At 37.2% G+C, this 24,074-nt stretch overlaps 1 protein-coding gene across 7 annotated transcripts in view; it reads left to right on the top strand.

Annotated features, from left to right (window-relative positions):
• The window catches only part of DCAF6 (DDB1 and CUL4 associated factor 6), a 74,185-nt gene that overhangs the window by 42,612 nt on the left and 7,499 nt on the right, over positions 1-24,074 (top strand). For 2 of the 7 annotated variants that reach the window (XM_058822227.1, XM_058822251.1), the window contains 7 exons: positions 2,799-2,858; positions 8,351-8,456; positions 10,361-10,476; positions 11,205-11,288; positions 11,457-11,766; positions 16,471-16,512; positions 22,134-22,272. In XM_058822227.1, the coding sequence (XP_058678210.1) occupies positions 2,799-2,858; positions 8,351-8,456; positions 10,361-10,476; positions 11,205-11,288; positions 11,457-11,766; positions 16,471-16,512; positions 22,134-22,272 (857 nt within the window). The remainder of the gene's footprint in view (positions 1-2,798; positions 2,859-8,350; positions 8,457-10,360; positions 10,477-11,204; positions 11,289-11,456; positions 11,767-16,470; positions 16,513-22,133; positions 22,273-24,074) is intronic. The other 5 variants (XM_058822266.1, XM_058822258.1, XM_058822243.1 and 2 more) reach the window with 3 other exon arrangements.

The following is a 24,074-nucleotide window of genomic DNA, read 5'->3' as shown; positions in this document are numbered from 1 at the left end:
ATTTTGGTGAAGTCAGGTGCTGATTGCCCAAACCATAGGAAGATCCTTCAGCATATAACTGACCTTAAAATTATCTTCTATTTTCTGTTTGAGGTTCCCCAAATTTATGAATCTCCAGTTCCCTCTTTAAGTGGTGCTCCAGTTTAGAATGTACTGGTGACATTACAACCAGTGGTGAACTGCATTGGGATGTAGACCCAGCCTGTGAAGGCTCAGGTAAGAGTTTGGATTTTTGTTTGTTTTTTTAACTATATGGCACAGTTTTGGTAATGCTTTTTCTTCAAAAGCTTTATAAGAAATTATGAAAGTATATTTTTCAGATTTTTTTACAAAACAAAGCCATATATTAAAAAAAGAGGCATTTACCTGAACTTCTCTAGGCTGGTTTCATGGTCATGCTGATTCCCCTGCCTGAGGTGGGGGCTCCAGACTGCAGAGCCACTTGAAGGGGTGCTGGTGATCTGTGGCTTCAGGGTGCTTGGAAAAGGAAACAAGGAGGTTTCAAATTGCTACAAACAACTCTATTCTAAACCATGCTAATTCAGGTATTTCGGATGTTTCCTATTGTTGGTTAAATATTCATTTATTAAAGTGAAATGCATTCACAAAGTTGTATGGAGACTTGGGTGTAACAGTGAGATGTGGGAGGTTTAAGCCTCCTTTGGCATGGACTTCTACCTGGAAACCTTTTCATTTTCACTTACTGTGGTTGAATGATGCACATGGCAAAACATACCTACTTTTTTAATTACTGCTGTATAGAGTGAGGTCTTAATAAAATTAGAAATGCTGGAAAGGGTAGTAGAGGTAATTTCTTAATGTTTCTAATTAATATATGTTAATTCAATATTCTGATCATACAAGTCTGAATTACAGAGTTGATGAGATGAGCTTTTCCAGCCAAGTGAAATATTTGGCAGCACAAAATACCTTTTAAATAAGGGCATATGAACTTTTGGAAAGAATTGCAGTTCAGGAACAGAGCGTGGCTGGGATCACTGCATGCATTAGGTTTCTCCGCTTCTAGTCCAGGATCTGCCCTCCCTTTAGCCCTTCTGATACCAGTTAATCCCAGCCATGACCTTTGTGAATCCAAGATCAAAGCCAGCCCTTGAAAGAGGCACAGATTCCTGTACTGAGTCTGCTGGAACACAAGGAGATCATCTCATGACGTGGAGCATCTGTACACCAGCTTTTTGCTCTGGTTTACCTTATGAAAAGTGGCTTATTAGTCCATTGAAAAAACTCCCCTGTAAATCCTTCTCTTCTGATTTAGGTATTATATATAAAGCACACTTCAGTTTTGGAAAGTAAAATATATTAATGCTACAAATCTTCTACTTAATAGCTGCATGCCATAAATCTAGATGATAAATTCTGTGATCTAACTTAGGTGTGCTTGGTGCAAGGCATGGGCATGGTTGAGCAAGGAAGACAAACCAGAACCAATTTAATGTTCCTCAGTTATAGAAATAAGCTGTGCAAGTTCCCAAAGCAAGGTACCCTCCAGAGCACACTGCCTCAGATTTTCCTGGTCTCTCTCCTTTGCTCCTCCTCCCCTTCCCTGCTCTTGGATATCAGTGTGGCAAAGGAGCACACTGCCATGCTTCCACCAATGCCTGGGAGTGAACAACTGCTTGAGAATATGTGTATTTAAAGCAGCTTGGTCAATTCAGCAGGTCTAATGGCTGTACTGCAAAACAAGTCTCACTGGTGAGTCTGGCTCAAAGCTGGAAGGGAGCTTCCTGTAGGAGAGATATTATTTCATTGCTTTCCTGATATAGGATGTACATTTATGTTAAAAGTCACTTAGCATGCTGTGATGCTGGCAGACTGTGACTCAGTTTGTAATACAGGATATTAAATCCTTTCAGTTTAGGATGGATTTGTTTATAATAGATGGTTATCAAGTGGAACCAAGATATGATACTCTAGCCAATATCTTTAGAATGCTGCATTAATTTATGTACATCAGCTTATCTTCAAATAATAGAGAAGTAAGATCTGGTCTTCAGAGGTGACAAGGGAAATAGATTCACAGAAGATACTGAATACTGAATATTGCATCTGTTGTGTCTGTGCAGTGAATGAGTGCTGGTGATAGTTATTAACTGGTAGTGTCCAGGGGGAAAAAAGGCACTTATCTGCTGAGGGGGGTGATTATTCTACTTATTTGTTTATGTGATTGATGGGGATGCTTATAAGACTGATGGGTGTGGTACTGCGATAAACTGATCAAGACTTGCTCTCACTCATCAGCGGTGCAGCATCTAAGAATGCAGAACTACCAAAGTGTCATATAATTGGGATGTATTTTGGTGCTTTGATGTTCTAAAACATTATTATTAAAAGAGTGTTTAAGTATTGGAGGTACTGGTATGCCATGGATTATTTTATGCTGAACTATAAATATTCTGAAATTTACATTTTGCACATAGTGTGAAATACTGGTGTCATTTGGTAGCTGGAGCAAAGGCTTTAGGAGTCGTGACTCTTCAGTGTTTTTCCTGATATGTCAGAAGTGTGAAGAACACAGTAAAATATTTGGTAATGGACAGGCATTTTCATTATCAACATGTCAGCAAGCTTCAGGCTGTTCAGTGAATAAATAATGGTTTGAAACCAGTGGCTTTGCTTCTGTCATGCCTAGAAAACGCAATATGGCTGGCTGCTCATTAAACAAACCCAAAGCTTCCTTATGTTGCTGCTTTTTTATTTTAAACTAACATATGATCGTGACATTGCTGTGCAGTTCTCTGCTGCTTATGTTTTAAGTTGAAATCTCGTTTTTGTTTCAGATTCTCCTTCTTCAGTGGTTAACAAACAGCTTGGATCCATGTCACTTGATGAGCCACAGGGTGCGTGTGACAGGAAATGCGCTATACCCAGCCATAGCTGATTGCAATGCTTCTTTTAAAGTTGCTTTTCATGATGAGAAACAGTCTAAAAATGCTGTTCATCCACATATAGTAGAATTCTGTAAGCAGATCTGCTGGAAACTTGTTATTTAATGATCAATATGATTAACTGAGTGAGGTTAATTGTTGTTTTTGAAAACCATCCTAAGCTCAGTTCTTCATGCAATTACTACGGTTCAGTGTAGGTACAGTAAATGTCTCATGTGTTCTACCTACATTTGGAATATTTTTGTAAAATGCAAAGTAAAATTAATTATTTAAACAGGTTGGTTTTGTTTTTCTGAATGGTTCTTTTTGGATCAAAGGGCAGATAGCAAGATTGCAATAACCTTTAATTTCATAATGCCATATTATTTCTGTTATCCATGAGTGATATGCAGCTTTGTGATTCCTGCACAGTTTGAGTAACTCCAGAGCACCCATTGCACTGAGGTGCATCTTCCCTCTGTATCCCTTGTCCTTCCCCCCTCCTGCTGAACAGGTACTGGTGTCTCTTGTAGGATCCCTGTGGACTGGGGGTGGACAGAATGCTTGGGAGCTTTCTCTGTGCCCATTATGCATCAGTCTCCAAACTGTGAGCACTGCAGTGGGCCAGAGGTGACCCTATCCAGCTGCATCAATGTCAACTGTAGGGCATATTTATGCTGACTAATTAAAGAGTGAGAGATGCTAATTTAAAAATAGATTGCCATACACTCTGCATTATGCTTCCATGTCAAAGTGTCTGTAGAGATTTAATAGCTTAAACCCCACAAAACAGCTTTGTCTTCTTTTGCATTCCAAACTAGAAAGCCATTTTGAAATCCCACTTCCAAAAAACAGTGTTTGGCAACTATTGAGATTATGGTTTACTTTAGGATGCCAGAATGTTGGGGGGAAAATCAAGCTGTACCTTGACAAAATGAATTCTTTTAGTGGAAATACATTTTGTGATGAAATAACCTTCAACCTCCATGTGTAAATTTGTTAATTATTCATGGGTTAATAGTCTACATCATTTCAACAATCAGGTTTAGATGGAATCCTTGCTTATAACAAGTGGCCAAGTTATGATCTCAGTTCTAAACTCAGAATAAAACATTATTTGATCAGAGTAGAATAACTTAGAACTAACATAGAAAGTCTGTAAGTTTCCTAAGATTCTTACAACTAAAAATTTAGGAAAACTGGGGTTTTTTTTCCTCATTAAGTTACTTGAACTAAGAGATTTCCTCTCATAGAAGCACTTCAGGTTTTTTAATATGTAGAAAAAAACCAACCCAAAATACATTTGCTTTTCAGTACACCAATTCTCCAATTGTTTTAAGGCAATGTTTTTCTGCTTTGTTAGCAGACAATGTTACTTCTAATTTGTGAAACTAGGAGTTTGAAAAAGGAGCAAATTTATTAGGAAATCTTTTGTGCAAATGATATCCAAAAAGAATAGTTTGCTGAGATCCAGTTGAATTTCTGAAGTTTAACTGCATTAGTTTCACTTCCATTTGAAGTCTCAAAACAGTGTAAATAGTTAATGAAGGAGGTCTTAACAGTTCTTCTCATACAGAATTACCTTTCCTTCTTATTCCTGCCTTCTCTTAATTTGGAATTGAATCAGCCATCTTCTGTTGGACTTGTTTCTCTTGTTGGCATTCATGTTTTAAGAATGGTTTTGGGTTTAAAGATCTTTTTATTCTTTTGCAATCCCGTCCATTTATAATGCCAACATTCTGATAGCCCAGCAGAACCCAGAAGTCATTGCTGTGTGTACAAAATAGTTTGAAGTGGATCACAGTCATCTACACTTGATTTTTTAACAATGTTTTGGACTGAGATTGTCATAGTGGAGGGTTGGCCTTTAGATCTATTGCAGTGTTAGGATTTTAAGGTACTGCCTTAGTTGGAATGAGTAAAGAGGGAACTTGAGGCCTGATTAAATTTCATGTGTTAAATTCTCACAGAATTCCTGTTTTTATGAAATACACAACTTATTTTCTCTTCTTTGGGTCAATCTTTCTCCCTTCCAGAAGTATCTCTGTTAGGTCTTCACACAGAACATAGTGCTGGATGGGAATTATTTTGTGTTTTTTTTAAATGAGAAGTTATCTATCCTCTTTTCATGAGGTTGCTAATAGATGAGTGAACAGGGCAGCATTTGAGATGTGGCAAACTGGCCTGAAGTTCATTACAATGTTAGTTTAATTAGGAAATGCAATCTGTAAACTTGTCCTCATGCACTTAACTCTTTCTGGTTGAGAGCCCCAGTGTCTGTGAAGTTACACTTGCACAGGTTCATTTTCTAAGGGAAAAAGTGGGTATGAAGGTTGTTGCTGTCAGTTATGTAGTTTGGCTTGTGGATTTGTTTTTCATGTCAGGTTTTGTGAATGATATTTTATCTTCAGTTTTAAGAGTGATAGTTTAAAAGTGTCTCCTTGCTGTGGGCACCTGGAGAATGGACCATTTAATGGGAGTGTGCTTTAGACAGTGTTGTTAGTATCTTCAAAATATCTTGTGTTTGGCTGTAAAATTAAGTAAAGTTTCAAGGTATTTTTGAGGAATTTAGAATGAAATTTAGTAAGGTGTTGACAAGCTACAGCTTTCTCTTGTAGCAGTGATTACTCTGCTAGAGTTGGCAACCAGATTAATAAATTGAACTGCCTATATCGCAGAATTTGGACCATTTTCCTCTTCTTCCCTTCATTATCAGTGTGAAGTAGATCTGCCCTGATGGGATGAATTTAGTAGAAGAGAACAGAGCTTCATTCTAATCTGGGCAGTCTTTAGCCATCACATTTCTCCCAGAAAACAGAGTTCAAGATTTGTAGGGTTTATGTTATTTTTTCATAACTGAAAGAATGTTCAGTTATGTAGGAAGCAAAGCATTTTCTTCACAGATGCTCCAAGTCAACTTTCATTAGCAGTGTAAATTCAATATCAAATATTGAACCACACCACTAATTCTCTGCAGTTTATTATCAGATTCTTCTCTCATCTGTCTTTTAAAAGGTTTCTTGTTGTTATTAACATCTATGTTATGCCCTAAAGCTACTTGAAAGAAGAAACTGACCCCATCCGAATTCTAGTTGGTGTTATTGTAGATTTAGGAAAATGCTATTATCCAGTATGGTTTAACAGTTATCTATTCCCAGAAACTTGTAAAAATAATTTGTCAGTCAATGTCCTCTTTAGTGAAGTCTACAGCAATTCTTCCAAATTTTTGGGTGCGGACAAATACAAGCATTGCTTCCAGAGTAAGTGCAGCCAGTCCTTATGCATCTTGGTTGGATTTTCAGACCCTGAGATTTTAGGAAATGCAATCCTGGTATTCAGTTAGGCTCGTTGTAGATAGCCAGGTTTGGTTACTTTGATTGGCAGCATTAAGTGGTTTTGTGCTGAAGCCAACCTTGCACAGCAGTAGGAAGTCCATGAGTAAAGTCATTATTTGGGGGTTGTCTTGGATTATTCACAGCAGGAAATTGTCTGTCTTTAGCTGGGTTCCCAACTCAAAGATCTCTCTTGTCAGAGGCTGTTAAAAGGAAGCTGAAGAATTCTCCCACTCTCATTTTTGGCCTTCAGTGTCAGTTCCTGGTGACTTGTGCAATATGTGGGATCAATCAATATTTCTACTTGCTGAGGAAAGGATGTTTGAAGTCTGAACAGACATTTTTAAAAAGAGATTTTATAAATCATAGATTGTCAAAAAATAGAGGAAGAACCCATTTAGTTAAGGAAGAATGTCACTTTTGTTCAAACTGTCTACATAGCACTATAAAATATTTCCTTACATTTCATAGGTTTCCAGTTCCTTAAATAAACTTTCTTTTAATCAATTTTATCCTTGCTCCACTCTAACAAGAATGTAACTGGAACTTTTAATTTCAAGGGGCTATAAAATTTTCTTCCCATGGAGTGGGGCCCATACCTTGTGCATTATTGGGGTCATGGTTGTAATTGGTTAATTCTCTTTCATTTAAAAAAAAGTATTCTAATTTGTTCTTTCAGGGGTTTTGTGGTATGTTTTGGGTTTTTAAATTTTTCTTCAGAACATGTAGAAGTGCATATTTAAAGTTTTTTGGCACAGTTGATCAGTGCTCTGATCCTGTGAGTGGGCTTCTGCCTGTCAGCAGTTTAAAAATATGAGCATTGATTGTTAGCTTAAATTCTGATGTGCTATCTCATAGTTGCTATAATTTAATTGTATCTTTAAAATTAAGTATCCTGTGCCAATACTGTAGCCATTACTGTTATGACAACAACCTTTTTAGTTGGGAAATTTGTAGGCTTGTGTTTGAATGCAACATTAGGTTTTAACTGACTTCCAAAGATGATCTGCAGCTTTTCCTTTATTACACTTGTCAGTGTGCTGCCAATACTGCAAGGATATTTATAGTCCCATTTCTGTATTCTAGAAACTTAAAGAAAGGACAGAAGGTTTTGTCCAAATAATCCTGAGATAAAAAGCTCAGTAGTCAGGAAAAGCAAGACTATAGAGACTTTGAGTGGCCATTGGAACACACTAAATAAACCTTCCCTCTGAGAGAATGGCACCTGTCTAGTGAGGCTCCATCTGATGCTGCTTTCCATGAACTTTTTAGTATTGCCCAACTTTAGGACTGATGGCAAACTTGCCATTTGTGGATAGGTGGTGACCATGAACTTTACTCCAAGGGGATGGATGGATGGATGGATGGATGGATGGATGGATGGATGGATGGATGGCACTGAGCAGTTCTCTTCTGAAGGAGCCCATTAACATCCTTAGAACCATCTCTGCAGCAGAGGAGTGACCAGTATGCTGTGGTTTTCAGTTCCATTCACTTCTGTTGCTTTTGGAAATTGTGAATGAGCCCATTTTACAAGTGATCCCTTCTGCTTGCAGTTATCATAATTTAAAAAAGGGTTTTGAGCACAAAATTCTTGAAACATGAATTTACAGTATTTTTATGACAAGTGACTGACAATTTACAGCAGGCTAAGGGTACTGGTAGTTGTCTGGGTTCTAAGTAGGCAACAAAGTACAGGATGGTGATTTTTCTAGGCTGATTATGTCTAGATCTCATAATCTTTTTTTCATGTGTATTTACTAAGGCAAAAAGACTGAATACCACTTAAAAATAATCCTATTAATATAGTTGCTATAAAATGGATCTGCTTATTAATGATTATATTGTGTGTACACATACCTATCTGAAATTTTATTTACTTGCATGTTGAAGGACAGCATCTCCTTTGTTTGCTCTTATAATTACATACAATATTAGGCCATTTTACAAGCATTGCAAATTTGGTGTGTTTACTCTGGAACTTTTTAACTTTGTGCTTGGGCTGTAAGAGATCTTAAACAGACAAGATATATGTTACTGCCACATTTGATAATTAAATTAATCTTCAGAATTCTAGCAACTTTATGTACATTTCTAATGCCTGTTCAAACTTTATCAACCCCATATTTACAGAGAGTGATAAGCCACGAACAGGAACAGGTGAACCAGTTTTAAGTTTGCACTACAGTACAGAAGGAACAACTACAAGCACAATAAAACTGGACTTCACTGATGAGTGGTAAGAACAAGTTAATTTTGGCTTTGACTAGCTCATGATTAGTACATATCAATAACACTTGTCTGGCATAGCTATTAATTATTTTTCCTGTGGTTTATGTCTGTTTTTAGATGTATCTACACAATTTGAAATGTCTGTAGTCTTAATGCATTCAGAACATAAGATAGATGCACTCTAATGTGAAATTTATACAAGAGACTTGTTTTTGTGTATTTACTGTGAATCTCTATAATGCAAACATAATTATTCTGCAAGTGAGTCTTTCTGTGACTCAGATCCTGAGTTGTAAACACTGAAATTGCCACATTTAGCCACTCTTAAGTGCTGTGGCTTTAGACGCAACACATGCACCTTGCTCACAGTTTGGAAACTTGAAACATTGATTTTTCCTCCAATATCCAGCAAACTTTGAAAAAAGTAGTTTTGCTGTGATGCTTTTATGTAATTCTGCAGTTAGTCAGCAAATTCCATGGAGTTTGGTGGTGGGTAGTGTGGTGTGGGTAGTGAGAGGAAGAAGCATTTTCTGGTAGGACAAAGTTGCAAGTCATTGTCAGTTCAGAGGCTGACTAAAAACATTGTGCTGAGCTGAAGAGTGGAGCAACAGGAGCAAGATGCAATTCCATCTGACAAAATGATGCAGTTGAGAACAAATAACTCTCTAATCTGAGAATTGGAAGTTGTGAAAATGAAATAGAGGAAGACATGTAAATCCTACAAGTCAAAAAAATATTTTACTGCTTAGGCTGTGGTAAGGTTTATAGAGAGATGAGACATAACATAGCAAAAATCCTCCACCTGGTGTCTAGCAGCATCCTTCTTGTCTGGCCATTCAGAAGCAATGCTGAAAATTCTGGATTTAGAAGAAATACTGAAAAGGTTAACAAAATTTTGCCTACAGCTTCCAAATCCAGTGCAGCAATGAATACACAGAATATTGCTCATCAAAAGGAGTAAAAGCTCTGATTTAACATAAGACATAAAATTCCTGAAGTCTAGACTGAATTCTCAAGAATCTCAACTAAGCATGATCTGTGCTGCTTCTAGCAATGTAGCATATTAAATATTTGCTAATAACATCCACAAGTCAGAAGATATTTGTAAAGAGACACTAAATTATTGAGAATCATGCTTATAATTCTGCTTTAGTGCAAAGATTTGCCTGAGTTTTAGGCCACATCACATTAGAAAGCTCAGCAACAAGACTGCATTTCCTGAAAGTCTTTGATAGAGAGTCTAAAAACATGAATTTCAGTGACATTCAGGACAACATTTTACATATTTCCTGAGGATTTGTTTTCCATATTGTAAAGAGAAAATGGTGTCCCACAATAATTATCTAAACATGAATGGGAGTAAATGTCAAATACCAGCTTATAGTGAATCTTGAGAAATAACAAAACTTTGAGAACTGAAAGTCCATACTTTGAAAGGTACAGGAATGATAATTAGAGTTGAAGGGCCTGGAGACTTTTATCTGGATCAAATTTTTATTTGAATGGGATAACTTTTATTAGTGCTCAATTGATAGCTTGTTATACCTCTAATAAGATGATCTCTGATTATTTATACATCTAAAAAGTGTGCAAATAGTGAAATAAACCAAATCCTTACAATATTTGGAAAAGCAATGACAATATTCTTTAAAGGTAAAAAAAAAAAAATATAGGAAAGAGAGAACCAGGTTCTGTGATGCAGAGGAATTGTGTGGGATGAGTGGCAATGGACACAATAAAAGAGAATTTTGAAATTGCTGAGAATTGGTTGTAGCTGCTGCCAGGAGCTCTCACTTTACTGCAGTGAGATAGACAATGTTGGTCAGGCTGTGCTGTTGAAATGATCTTATTTATTCATTTGTGTATTTACATGATCCTAAATGGTTTTCTTTTTCCATGTTATGTTGCCAGGAGCAGCATAAATTCAAGCTCTAGAGGGAGTGGAAGTCATTGCAAAACTGAAGGCCAAGAAGACTCTGTAAAAACAAAAGCTTTGGATGAATCAGAGCCTGATGGGGAAGAAACAAGTAAGAAACATTGAGATTTCTAACGCTAAGGCAAAAATTCTGCCCTCCTATGTCCCTGACTCCCATTGCCATAATAAAGCATGAATTTTTTAGGAAAGAAGACATTAACCTGAGATAGCTGTAATAAATATAAACATTAACTTACCTTGTCTTTAGTTGTAAAAACATTATTCTTCTTAGGGGATATTGTGCCTCGATTTGTATAGGAAAATAGAACAACTGCACTTTGCAGTCATAAATGATTACTTGGAATTCTGTTACATTTCCTTCAAGCTTTCACTGTGTTTTATTAAATGTGTTGTCTTGCTCAGTTCATTGCCAAAAGTGCAGTGAAGTCAAATGGCTACCTCCAGAAAAATACCAAAAAAAAAAATCCCTTTTAATAGACTGATAACTTCATTTGTCTTCAGAAATAATAGTTAGTGTCTGTATTAAGAGTACAAATGCTATTTTTGCTGCTTAAATTCTCATAGTATAGGCTGTTAAATACATTAAGGAATAAGAAATGACTACATTTTTCTTAGTGTGTTGACCTGGTCAACTAGATAGGTTTATATATACTGATTTTTATGTGACTGATAGCTGAGATTTCAGTAGAGACATTGACTTAGTAGTGGATTGCTTGGATTGGTTTCTTCTAGGAGTGCTGGTGTCATTTAGACTTGCTTACATTACAAGCGTGCATCTAATTGAAATCATGTGGTTTTCCATTAAATTGCTTAATTTAGGGGGTTCTGATGAATCTCTCAAGGAAGATGCAAGTGCTGAAGAGCTGAAAGATACAGATGAAGCTGCAGAGACAACAGAAGCAAGTAGGTATCTGTACATAGCAAGTATGTATCTGTACTCTTTCAAATAGTTATAAGAAGAAGTAGAGAATGAAATATGAACTCAGTTTGCATAATTTAACTTTGCTGACCATTTCTAAAATAGACTCTAGTTGTTATTGAGACTTGTTTTCCCCAATATTTGCTTTTCAGCAGTATCAGATCAAGCTGCTCCTGAGCACTCTGGAATTCAAGCAGAAAAACCCGACGCCGTCTCTGGGAGCACAGAGGAAGAAGCCTCCGGTGAGCAGGGGGCGCGCCAAGCCCTGTGCAGGCAGAGCAGTGACCCCAGTGCCCGCAGCCCCGTGGCCAGCGAGGAGCCCCAGGCGCAGCCGGAGCCCTCGGGGCCGGCGGCTCCGGACGACGCCTCCACGCGGAGCTCGGCGCTGCAGGAAACCGACGACAGCGACGACGACCCCGTCCTCATCCCCGGGGCCAGGTATCGGGGAGGCCCTGGCCACAGGTGAGGCCAACACCTGCTCCGCTTGGCAAATGCTTCTTGCTTTTTGTTTTCCTTTCTCTTTTCTTGTTTACTGCTTTGAATGAAAGATGGAGAAACTCAGCCCTCATATCCTCAAAGTTGTTCTTTGACAGCTGGCCAAGAGCTTGATGGCTGAGTGTAATTTGCCTATGTGTGAGAGTTGTACAGCTGCATTTGCCCTGCAAGCCAGGAAGGCTCTTGCAGATCTAATACCTGCTTATGCTGATCTCTTGCCTGCTGAATACCTCTGTGCTAAGTATTTGCATATCTAGTCATATGTATAGAAAGTTCGTAGATTTGGGGACAGGGACCATCATCTTCTTCCAGTTGTACTTTAGGTGTTCTTATTCTGGCAAAGCGAGAGCTTTTAACTGCTCTTGTGCATCAATGGTTTGTTTGTAGTACATATATTAAACTGGATGTGTTCAATTTTTCATTCTTCTTTTTCTCTGAAAGAGAAACTGTAATCCTTTTCCTTTTGTTGGTTATTAAATATTACTATGTATGTCAGTTAAAAAAAGGTAGACTAGCTGTTACCATGAATAAAACATGCATTTAGTAAGCTTTGTGCTTTTTTTCTATGAAGAGCTGTACATACTTGCTTGATCATTCAGTAAACTGAACCCTCAATTTGCTATTTTTGGTTTAATACCTTTCTTCACTAATTTCAAAACTATAAAATTATTTAAGCAACATTTCTGCTGTTAGACTTCATACAATACCTCTTTACTAGCTGTAGATGTAATTTAACCTCATGTCACATACCTTTGCTGTACTCCTGTTCAAAGACAGTGCTATTAATTTCTTATGCTAGCAATGAAGATTGAAGATTCTTCACAGGAATTTACAATATATATTCATTAGGAAATCAGGAAGAATTTAATAGCTGTTTCTAGAGAAGGTTTTGAATAATTTGCAATTAAAATAGAAATAGTAAGCCAGCACATTGTCAGTAGTGGCAAAAAGAACAGTCAGTGGTTGTTTATTACAAAGCACAAGTAATTCTGCTCACTAAATGACAGTTTTTGTGAAGAAGCCAATATACACAGATTCTGTCTTAACCCATTAACTTTCCATGCAGTACTAAGTTTTTGTAGGCAGGTATGGAATGGCAGAAATATTTTCCCCTGCAGAGCCAATGTTCATTATGATCCAGTGATTGAAGAGCAAGCTGTGAAAAGCCCTGCAATTTTAATCCCATCTCCATTTTCAAGCAGGATTCATAGCTTCCCTCCATGCACCATGTTGTCTCTACAATGTAATAGTTTCTGTAGCAATGTGAAAAGAATTACACTTGCAGGTATCACACAGCTGTTACAATTTCCTACTAGTGGGGACATCCTAAATGAAGTTACACTTTATCTGACAAGCTTCCTTTCCTCTCTGCGCAGTGAGATCTTTTCCTGTAACAGTTTAAATGTATCTCCTAGGAAAGATCATTCAGCCAAATGAATGATATCATTAAAATCCTTTATGCAGTCCCCTGCTCCCTTATTCTCCCCCCAAATAAAATGTGAAAAAAAGTTGCTTCATAGTCAGTTGGTTTAGGATTTTCTGTAGGCTTTCATTGCTCAGGTTTAATGCCTGACCAGATCATTTTGTTCTGCTTTTGTGTGTGTGTGCAAGCAGTGAAGGTTTCCAGTTTAGCTACTGAGCATTATATTCCCTCCTATTCTTCAGGTTTCAGGAGTTTTCAAATGCACTCTGATACACTAAGGAAAAGTAAGACATTCTGTGTGTGCTCAAAGGAATTTGGATTTTCAGAAGGGAAGCAGACACTGATGGTCCTAAAAGCCATAGCTCTAAGCCCTCTTAGTATTTATATCTCATAGTAGAGTGAAAGGAACTGGAAGTTCTCTCTAGTAGTACCATGGCAGTTGTTATAACCTAAAATACCTTTCACAAATTGATCAAATTTATATAAAATCCCCCATGTCCCTTAATGAGTAGGAAGCTAACTTAAAGCATTGCTGCCACCTTGGGTGTACATGAACTAAAATTGGTCATTTTGTTTTGTGCTAACATTCTGTTTTGATTGAAATAATTTTTTACACCCAGTGCTCATCATTGAATGATGCTCATCCTGTCCATTTTCAGGTTTTGTCTCCTCAGACTGAGTACCAAGTTTTTCTCACTCTTAGCAGTAAAAATTCATGGGTTTCCTGCCATTTTGCTGGTTTCTGTCTCCTCTTCATGTTTCACTTTTTGCCTGAATGTGGCAGCCCAGCCCCCTGCGCTGTTTGGGTTTTGCTGGAGTAATTCTGTGGTTGTTGCTCTTGGTCTAGGGAGGATTCTGTGAGCACAATGAGCTGGGGCTGAGTCCTCCTCCTCTCTTGCCTGTCTCTGCTCCAATGGGGGCTCGTGGTCAGGCACACCCTGCACTCTTCCCAACTTTGTCATTCCCAATGAATGAGTGTTCCCTTTCACCAGAAGGAAGCTCAGAGGTGTATAACTCAATTTTATGCTGCTGATTTTCTCAAGGCCCTACAGTCCCCTCTGTTAATAAGTTGCCCACCCTCAATGTGCTGCATGATTCCATTCCTACGCCCTGCTCAAGGACCAGTAGCAATACAGGGCACACAATTGCCTGCAAGTCTGGGGCTCCACTCCTGCAGGATGCTTTCTGTAGGCTTCTTTTCTCTTTCCTCACTCAGTAAATTGTGTTATCTAACAATTCCTTTACTAAATCTCTTTTTTCTTTTTTTTTTTTTTTGAGTTTATCTAATACTTTACTTTCCAATGTGTCATCTTATAAGATAATTAATGGCATTAATATCTGAGTAATAAAGTAGATTTTTTTTTTCTCAGTACAATACTTAGGGGGAGCTGCTTTGGTCTTTTTTGTTGTGGGTTTGGTTTGGTTTTGCTGTGTTTTATTTTTTTTTTCCTGAAGAAGAAAGACTAGGCTGCAATAATCTACCTTTTGTGAACATTTTTATGTAATGAAGAAAAATGTTTTCATTTTTCTATAGGACAAAAAATTTTAAAAAGGCTGTTGTAGCCTTCTGAGACAGAATGCAAAAAAATGTTTGACTAATAAGCCTTTTCCAATATGTAGCATTATTGGTTTTGTCTGCAATCAATTTGTTTTTCTTTAGGCTGTGTTTTCTCATAAACCAAATAGCTCTTGCTTACATTGAGCAGAATATTCTACAGGTAGAGAAATTCAGATAAAGGAATCTGTCTGAGTAATTTTCCCACTGTGAAGTACAGTTTTCTCCACTGAAACAGGAGGCTAGATTTCTGATTCTGTACTCTGAAATTATGATCTGTAGCTTCCTCTTAAGGAAAGAAGTGGCAGAATTACCCTTCTGATAGCTCTGTTAAACAGAGCTCTAATTAAATGAGAAATTCTTGCTGCATCTCACCTTATTTTTACTAAGATGGATGTAGAGTTCAGATTTATTTAAAAATATTGTTTATTTTGCAAATCTAATTGTACAAGACTTCCATTATTTGAATATTATTTGTAGTTGTAATGTTTTCAAGCTGAGGGTTTGATCTTTTTCTCAAATAATCTCATATTGTGGATACTTATAAATCTCAAACCATAATGAGAATACGTGGTTTCTCACCAAATAACCTGAAACTGAGCTATCAGGAAGGACTGGGCAAAGTCTGCACCTGCTTTAATATTTTGAAATGGACTTTAAGTAGTAGCAGCAAAATGTGGAGAAATACCATGATCCTTAGATTGATTGGCTAAGTCAGCTGCAGGTTTACTAGGAGTCAGCTAGGAAGAGTTTTGACACAGAAGGACATTTCTTTAAAAGAAATAATTGAGAATGTGACATCTTTCTATTTTTCAGCAGCATTTCTGTAACCACTGATATCACTGTAGGAATGGTCTTCACAAGTGACTAGAAGAAGCTAAGCAGTTATTTCATTTTTTCATGTTGTTGGGCCAGTCAATGCATGCTCTTTTTAACAAAATGGATAAGGAAGTGCACAGAGTATTTTAAAATGAAAAAAAATTAAAACTCTTTCTGTACAGCAGAGCAGTTTAGCCAGATACTCACCAGAGTAAATAACCTCCTGTGTATTTTAGGGAATCCCCAGGAAAAGGTGCCTTCTCTGACAAATAAGACAACATGTGCAGGTCTTTCAGTCTGGACATATGCAAGGGCATTTGTCATTTAAAACTTTCTGGATCCACTAAGTTTAGTTCAAACAGAGGGTGGTACCTTGTAATCTGTGGGAGAGGGGAAAAAAAATATGTGCAAAATGTTCTTCATACACAGAGAGTGCAGTTTTTAATTGATTGATCTTAATTTTTACAAATTAGTCAAAACAGCTCTCTGAGGGCTGATTTCCTACTTAAATGACTGAATTAATTTTGTCTGGACTTTGAAGTTGATCTGGGGGTGGAGGCTAAGCCTGGAAAAAGCTACAACTAGCTTTAACTAAGGTTAAAATTAAAGAAATACAAATGTAAAATGGAAATGATGATACATCTGCTGTGATCTATGAAGAATTGCTGCATTTTATACCTTTACTTTGTGTACCGTTATATAATCTGAATACTATTTTTGCTGAAATACAAATAGTCTCATGTACTGACTCACACACTGGGAAGGAGCCTTCTCAGTTGGAATTCATAGAGCACATTTTGTAAGAGATGCTAACCTTTGAAAAACATGGTGCCTAGCATTTGTGAATGACTTCAGTTGTTATTCCCTTTACTAGATATAATATCAGAGGAACAGCGATAGGTGATAGAATAATGAGGTAATTAATTATTTTATTCCTCCCCCCCTCCTTTTTCTTGCCATATATTGGATTTATCAGGTTCTGGTTTTTCATATCTAACTGGCATTTTAAGAATTGCTGTACTTCAAATGCTATGAATTACAGAGCATATTGCTTGAGTTATATTTAGCTGCATGTGTTGCATGGAAATTGAAAAGAAATGGCAGTGTATACATTTTACAACCTATTAACATTTTTATCGTGTGCCATAGAAATTAATGGAATTTGAGAAGTGTGTAGTTTGTGAAAAGAAATATTCCTTTTATTTTTTTTTAATTGAGCTGCTGAGGAACGAGTTCTATTTGCATGGGCTACTGCTGACTTGCTTTGTCTGGTAGTAGAGAACATCCAGTTCTGGACAAAAATATAAGACTACATGGATCAAAAACCATTTATATTTTTTGCCTGAACAAGATTATGGAACTAAGCATAATTATTAGAGCTATACTGGGTAATACATATTTAGAAAGAAAGATGCTAAATTTTATACTATATTGCTTTTAATGAAGTTAAATGAAAAAAAAATCACTTGATCTCATATTCTTAATTGAAATACTTGAGGGAAGCAGTTGTAAGAACATATAAGGCAATTTGGGTAATTATGTTTGGCCACATGCTGTAAGAGGGAGAAACTTTCTGCTGTGATTGCAGCCAGAGGCCATCTAGAGGGGAAATGGCCCAAAGTTGTTACAATGATGAAAATTAACATCTTGGCTTTCTGTGGCTGAAAAGGCAAAGGTGCAGGATAAGGCTCCATAAAATACTTAGCCTGAGTTCTCTATTTTAAATGCCTCCAGGAAAATGGTGCAGATCTGTATTTCTTTGTCTTATATTTTCATCTTAGCTGCAATTGGAATACCTGGATTTAACTCGTCAGCTTTCTTAGAGGTTCAGGAATCTTTGCTGTTTGTACTGGCAGTTTTACAATAGGCATTCTTTCTATATTCAGCATGCTTACCAAGGAGTTCTTTAGCTCTTCAGCACAGCCCAGGGGAATTAGTTTCATATTGCTATAAATTTAATTTAAAATAAATGATGCATTCAGCATAGAATGTTTTATCAGTCTTTTTTTCCTCTGCTTTTCATCATCATTCATCAGCATATCAGGTGAAAATTTTTAAATGTGTTGTAACTGAGAATAGTTTAAACATTGATTGTGTTTGAAAGCTGGGGAATTACCTAGGAGGGCATTACAGTAAACATTTGGTTTTGTATGATCAACAGTGAAATAACTTGGGCTTTAGGGGTAGTGTCAGTGTGCTGTTAACAGGATGGTCTTGCCTTTGGTGTTGAGCTGTCTTAATGCTTGCAATTTGACAGCAGCAGTAAATCTCTTCCACAGGTTCAGAGGCTCCTAAAGGAAGTCATCAATATCAAAAATATAATCAAATGTTGGCATTTAGTCAAGGAATCTATTTTAATATGGTGGTTAAGACAAGCCTTTGGAGTTCTTGGGCAGATCAGTGGTAGCTGGCAACTGGATTCCTTTACAGGATCAATGAAGAAATGCCAGACCTGGATCAAGGTTTGCTGCAGTAGTTTAGATACACACACAAATAATATCAGGATCATGGAATGCCCTGAGTTAGAAAGGACCCAGAAGTGAGTCCAACTCAACTGGACACCCCCAGGAATCCCACCGTGTGCCTGACAGCATTGTCCAGATGACCATAAGGCGCTGGAGAAATAAGATCTAAGTTAATGGTTATAAGCCTTAGGTTCTCTGCAATTGTTTTGGGTAGGGAAAACAGTGCAAAGGAGAAGGTGGCAACAAGAGTGGATAAAAAAATAAGATGTTAACATCAGAGAGCTCAAGAGAAGGAATCAGGGTTTGTGGTCCTCAGCACTGGTCCAGTGGAAAATCTCTCTGTCCCTGGCAGGGGCTTGGGGGATGATCTTTAAGGTCCCTTCCAGCCCAAAGCTGTCTACTATGAAAAATAGACCATGTTTGTCTCTGTGTGAGTACATTTGGAAACTTGGGAAATGAAAAAAATCCTCAGTACTGAAGGAATCAATACTGAGCTCAATACTCAGTGCAGAGCTGAGACAAGAGGGATGGAGCAAGGAAGCAGGGAGACGTGAGCTGAGCTCAGGAGACTGACCATTATCAGCCTGGATAATGGTGTTTGGAAGAAGCAGGGTTATCTCAGGTACCAGATGAGTTTTATGGCAGCCACTACATTATTGTCCTTTAACATACAAGCCAGGTATATAATTGTGCAAATTGTACAGATTCTTGTTTTTAAAAAACAGAATTTTTTTTCAGAACTTCTAAATATACAGAAAACACCCTATGTGACAACTTATATATTTTAAGACATAGCTTATGTGTATACATATTTTCCATTTCTCTCCATTTATAATATATAGATGCGGATCAGTTTGCATCAAAGAATTTTTGTGGGTTTGTTTTTTTGTTTGCCTATCTTGAACCTATGTTTAAGTAAAAAAATATGGCCTCACTTCTGAATCCCTACTCCATTAATCTCGGGCTTAATGTAAATGGACTTTGGATAATTAATTACAACTATTAACTTTGAGGGCTTTAAACCTGGCTGATCATAAGGGGAAAAGCAGTGCTCTGTGAATACTTCCTAGAGCTGTACCCATTGATGGGGTTGCCTGAGGAGAGCCAACTCAGTGTGTTAAATTCCATTGTCTGGCATTTTGTGCTTGGAAGAGCAGTGTGGAAGGGAAGCAGCCGCTCTCAGCCAGGCTCAGCTCAAGCTGACCTCAGAGCAGTTCAAATTGCACAGCACACTTCTGTACCCACTGATGCTCCAAGTGATGAGGCTGCTTCTGTGTTTGTGTTGGCAAAGGCAGGAATTGCTCATCACAAATACAAATGAAAACAGCTATGTCAGATTTTTAAAATTCTTGCACGTGTATTACTTAAAAATAATTCTAGAAAATCTGTAGTTATCTCAGAGAGAGGGTTTTTTCCTGTAATGTTTTTTGCTGTAATGATCTTTCTTCTGAAATGTCACTAAATTGGGCTCATGTTAATGTTTTCTGGAGCAGACTAGCCTCTGCCATGTTCTTGCTTTCTGCAAGGCTCAATCCCAGTATGACAGCTGTGTGTGCTTGGCTGCCTTCTCCCTGGTGAAGGTAATCATTGGCTTCCAAGGAAACTTAATAGAAATCCACTCCTGCCTTTTGAAATGAGGCCCCAGATGAGGAGGTTAAATTCAGAGCTCCATTTAGTTGAAAGACAGTTTTAACCAAAAATTGCTTCTGTGCTTCTGCTCTTATTTAAAAATGCATGATTCTGATTGCTGAGTCGTATTGAGTTTTTTTTGTAATGTCTGCATATTTCAGCCTAGGGAAATGGAGAGGAGGAGATCAATTTTCATAGAGATGTTTGGATGAAAAATTGTGCAAGAAACTACTTTGCTTTACCAATTAGCTACTTTAATATCATCTTCTAATCCCAAGACTTGTTACTGCTGTCCAGCAAGTAACCCTTCTGAAACAGCTGGACAAGTCTACTGCTCTCTCAGTCCTAATGATGTTTAACTCCCCAGCCTCTTCACTGCACATCTTTAATTAATTTAGGTAAATAAATGCACCAAAATTACCAAAAGGAATCACAGTAAATGATAGATGCTTTTACTTTCTCACAGAAACCCCATCTTTTTTTAAAAGCAAGTAAAACCCAAATCTGCACAAAGAGTGAAGTTTCTGTAAGTGTTTGATGCAGCCTATCATGTGTCTGTCACCTTTTTTCCTTTATGTAGAAGCAAACTGGTGAGGAGAATAACTCAGTGATCTTTAAAGCACAGTAGATAAAGAACATAGACTTCTTTTTTTACTCCTCCGTTGTATGAACATGTGAAGAACTCTCTTAAATCTGTTGAAGAATAAAGTTGAAAGTTGGCATATTATAAGGAATAACTAAAAAATACAGTGTGTTTATTTACTGTAGTATAAGAAAGATGAACCAGGAAATTGTCTGGGGATTGAAAGGATAGAAAACTCTCACCAAGAAAGTAGTAGTAGTCTACTTTTTCTGGTGCTGTTTGCTAGGCAAACATCTGAGAAGTGTATTATAATCAATAACACACTGTTAAGTGGATCTATTGGCTGGTGCTTTCAAAACTCTTCTGGTTTCTACTAAAGAAGTATTAAAATTTATTTTAAAAGCTTAGCTGTATTAGGTGATCTGTCTTAGTAAAACAGTGTGTGGTTTGTTGGTTTATTTGTTTTTATAGTAAATAAATTTGCATGAATAGACTTACATTCCTTCTTCTTTGCTTAGCTGTAGCATAATATTTATTTCACCTTAACTTTTTGGTGCAACTTTCTCCTGTGGCAAAAACTGGACAAAAGTGTAAGCAGATCAGTGGCTGAGAGAAGTAGTTATGGGATAAATCTGGTAGGGCTTTTTTCTGGAGTAGAGGACTTGTTGCTGGATCTCCAGGATCAGTGACTAAAACACTGGAAAACATGACTTAAAAACAAATTCAGGTTACTTTTTGGCAGCAGTGTAGTGAGGTTCCTAGGTCAGTTGAATTTTTAGGATCATATAAATTGCTGTAATAGTTTCACTCCTTGCATTCTGCTAAAATCTGTACCTGCTTCTTCTTGAGAGTGGCAGTCCCCTTGGACTTTGTTCAGGACCTTAAAGCTAATAATGACAAGGAATGACAGAAGAAAAAGAACTGAGATGTGACTATCTGGTCATAGCTGGAATTATGGGGATCTGCAAACTGAACAGCTAAACAGGAAAAATTTGACACCAAGGTCTGTTCACAGATTAATAAAAAATTAAGTTCCTGGAATTAAACATTCACAAAACAAATTACATAATTTGGCTTTTGTTTTTTCCTCTGTTATTTTAGGAAATCTCCAGTTGTAAATCTTACTGCTGCCATATAGGATAGGTGCTCCAATAATTGGTCTCAAATCATCTTTTCCTTAGTAGGAACTTCTTAAAAGCTGTCTAAACCTTGAATCTTTTCATAGAGGAATACTGACAAGAAATACATTGGACAAAATCTTATGAAAAACCAAATCACACTGAGACACACATTAGGTCGTTAATGGCTTTTTAAAAACTTCTGTTCTGGCATAGATTTTTTTGAAAAAAATTTTTGATCTTATAAAACACCAAATCAGACTGAGAGACACGTTAGATCATTAATGGCTTTTTAAAAGCTTTTGTTCTGGCATAGATTTTTTGAAAAAAAGTTTTGATCTTACGAAAAACCAAATCATACTGAAAGACACATTAGATCCTTAATGGCTTTTTAAAATTTAAAAACTTCTGTTCTGGCATAGATTTTTTTTTTCCCATTACAGAATTTTGCTACCTCAGTACGGGTGGAGGATGAAAATAAAATAGCATGTGAATTTTGCCAGCAGCTGAAGTTTGTTCTATGGAGGGGGAACAAAACCTGGCATCACTTGCCATTCCACTGTCATGCATGCTATTCTTGTTGTAAGCCAGGATGGGAAACATTCACGTCTGTAATTTTACAGTTGGGATGATGCTGATGTCTGTGTCAGGCTCATGGAGAATGCGGTGGAGTGCCTAATGCTGGTGTTTGGGAGCCCCTGGCAGTGCCTGGGCTCTCAGTGCTGCTCTCTCTGGCTCACAGACGCTCCGCTGTGGCGCGCATCCAGGAGCTCTTCAGGAGGAGGAAGGAGAGGAAGGAGATGGAGGAGCTGGAGACGCTGAACATCCGGCGGCCGCTGATAAAGATGGTTTACAAAGGGCACCGCAACTCCCGCACCATGGTACGGCCTCGGGGCTGGGGCTTCGTGGGCTCACCCAGGGCACTGCCCCTGCTGGCCCTGCCAACAGGGATCTGGGGGTGCTCTGGAAGCACTGGGCCTTCTGTGTCACTTGGAAGGCACAGAATTGCTCTGTGAAAATTAAAATTAATGTGACGCGTGTCACTGTGAACGGCAGTGAAATACTCCTGAGTTTAAGACTCTCTCCTCTTAACATCCATTAAAATTTAGGGTATTTTTCTTCTTTTTCATTTTTTCTTCTTTTTCATTTTTTCTTCTTTTTCATTTTTTCTTCTTTTTCATTTTTTCTTCTTTTTCATTTTTTCTTCTTTTTCATTTTTTCTTCTTTTTCACTTTTTCTTCTTTGTCATTTTCTCTCTCAGCTTATGTGGCATAAAATGTGCCTACTTCCCAAATTATGATTTAATCCTCACTTTCTTTTCCAAGCTGTTCAAAATGATTATTTAATCTTTCAATTTGAAGAGCTTGGAAGGGAAAGTGAGGATCAAATCAGAGTTTTGAAGAACCTTAACATCTCTGAATTACAAAAAGGAAGGAGTGCTAGTTATTAAATTACAATTTAGCTACTAGATGCCTCAACTTCTCACACAAAATCCTGTATTTTAAGAAAAATGCAGTTACTGTGTTTGTAAAGCAATGGTGCATGAAAAACAGATGCTGCTTTCCTTGCTATTTCTTCTTTTTGGTTTTTGCAATATTTTGAAGATGTGAAGTTCTGAGTTCTAGGTGGTATTTTGCAGAAATAGCTGGTGTGTTATTTTGCAGCTGATGAGAGGAGTAGTCCCTTAACCCCCAAAAAACCATTTTCTAGGGTTTGTGTGAATAGCTTTGATTACACTGGGGAAAATGCTTGACTAAATTCATGTTTCAGTCTACATAAGCAACAGGGTTTAGAATACACTTTGATTAATGACAAAGAGTTCTGCACTGTATTTCAGAAATGCATTTGAATTGATCAAACCCTGATTAGTTTAAAATTCCTGGCATCAGGCACTTTGTGGTTAAAAGATACTAAAAGTGAGTTCATAAAGCTTAATTCAATCTCTGTCTGCATAGCTGTTATTATATAGATTATTTAACAGATTTTGTTGTTTGGTTTCTTGGGGATGTGGGTTGGTCTTTTTGCCCTTGTTTCACACCAGCACCTATGGCAAGGAATGCACAGAATGAAAGAAAATATCATTTTGTTTTCCCTGTTGGTCTCGATGGTTGCAAACTTCTTTTTGTTCTGCTGCTTTGAGTAATGCCCTCATTCCTGCAAGGCAAGAGCTAATGATTTTCCCCTTTCAAATTTATGAAGGAGAGAGCTTAAAAAAGCTTTGTTTCCTACACACCTGAGCAGCCCAGGGATAAAGTTGTGTTGTCAATTACATGAACCATTTATATATGTATGTATATAATTTTTACATGTACATACACACATATGAGTGTGTGTATATGCATATATAGTGAATTCAAGTTATGCAAGCAAATGGAATAATTCTGGTTCTTCCTTACTTTTAAAAACTTAATTTGGCAATCTTATATTTTTTTATAGTCCTGCTTTTAAAAAAAAATGACTTTTAGAAATGTTTGAAAACCAAAATTTTTAAATGTGAATTTCTGTTCTGTTCATTTCTGGGGTGCTAAAATTAGGTTTTATGAGTATTGAGAAGTATGAGTAAGAGAATACACATGACACAGGAAGAGGTCATGATTGAAAATTAAAATAGAAAATTAATTTTCTTTTATTATTGGGGATAATCTAGATGTAACAGGATAATGAAAATATGTATTAAAAGGAG

Source organism: Ammospiza caudacuta, chromosome 2 (assembly GCF_027887145.1).
Source record: "Ammospiza caudacuta isolate bAmmCau1 chromosome 2, bAmmCau1.pri, whole genome shotgun sequence".
In the NCBI taxonomy this organism is placed as follows: domain Eukaryota; kingdom Metazoa; phylum Chordata; class Aves; order Passeriformes; family Passerellidae; genus Ammospiza; species Ammospiza caudacuta.
Note: the sequence above shows the minus strand (reverse complement) of the source record. Positions and strands in the feature narration are given on the sequence as shown.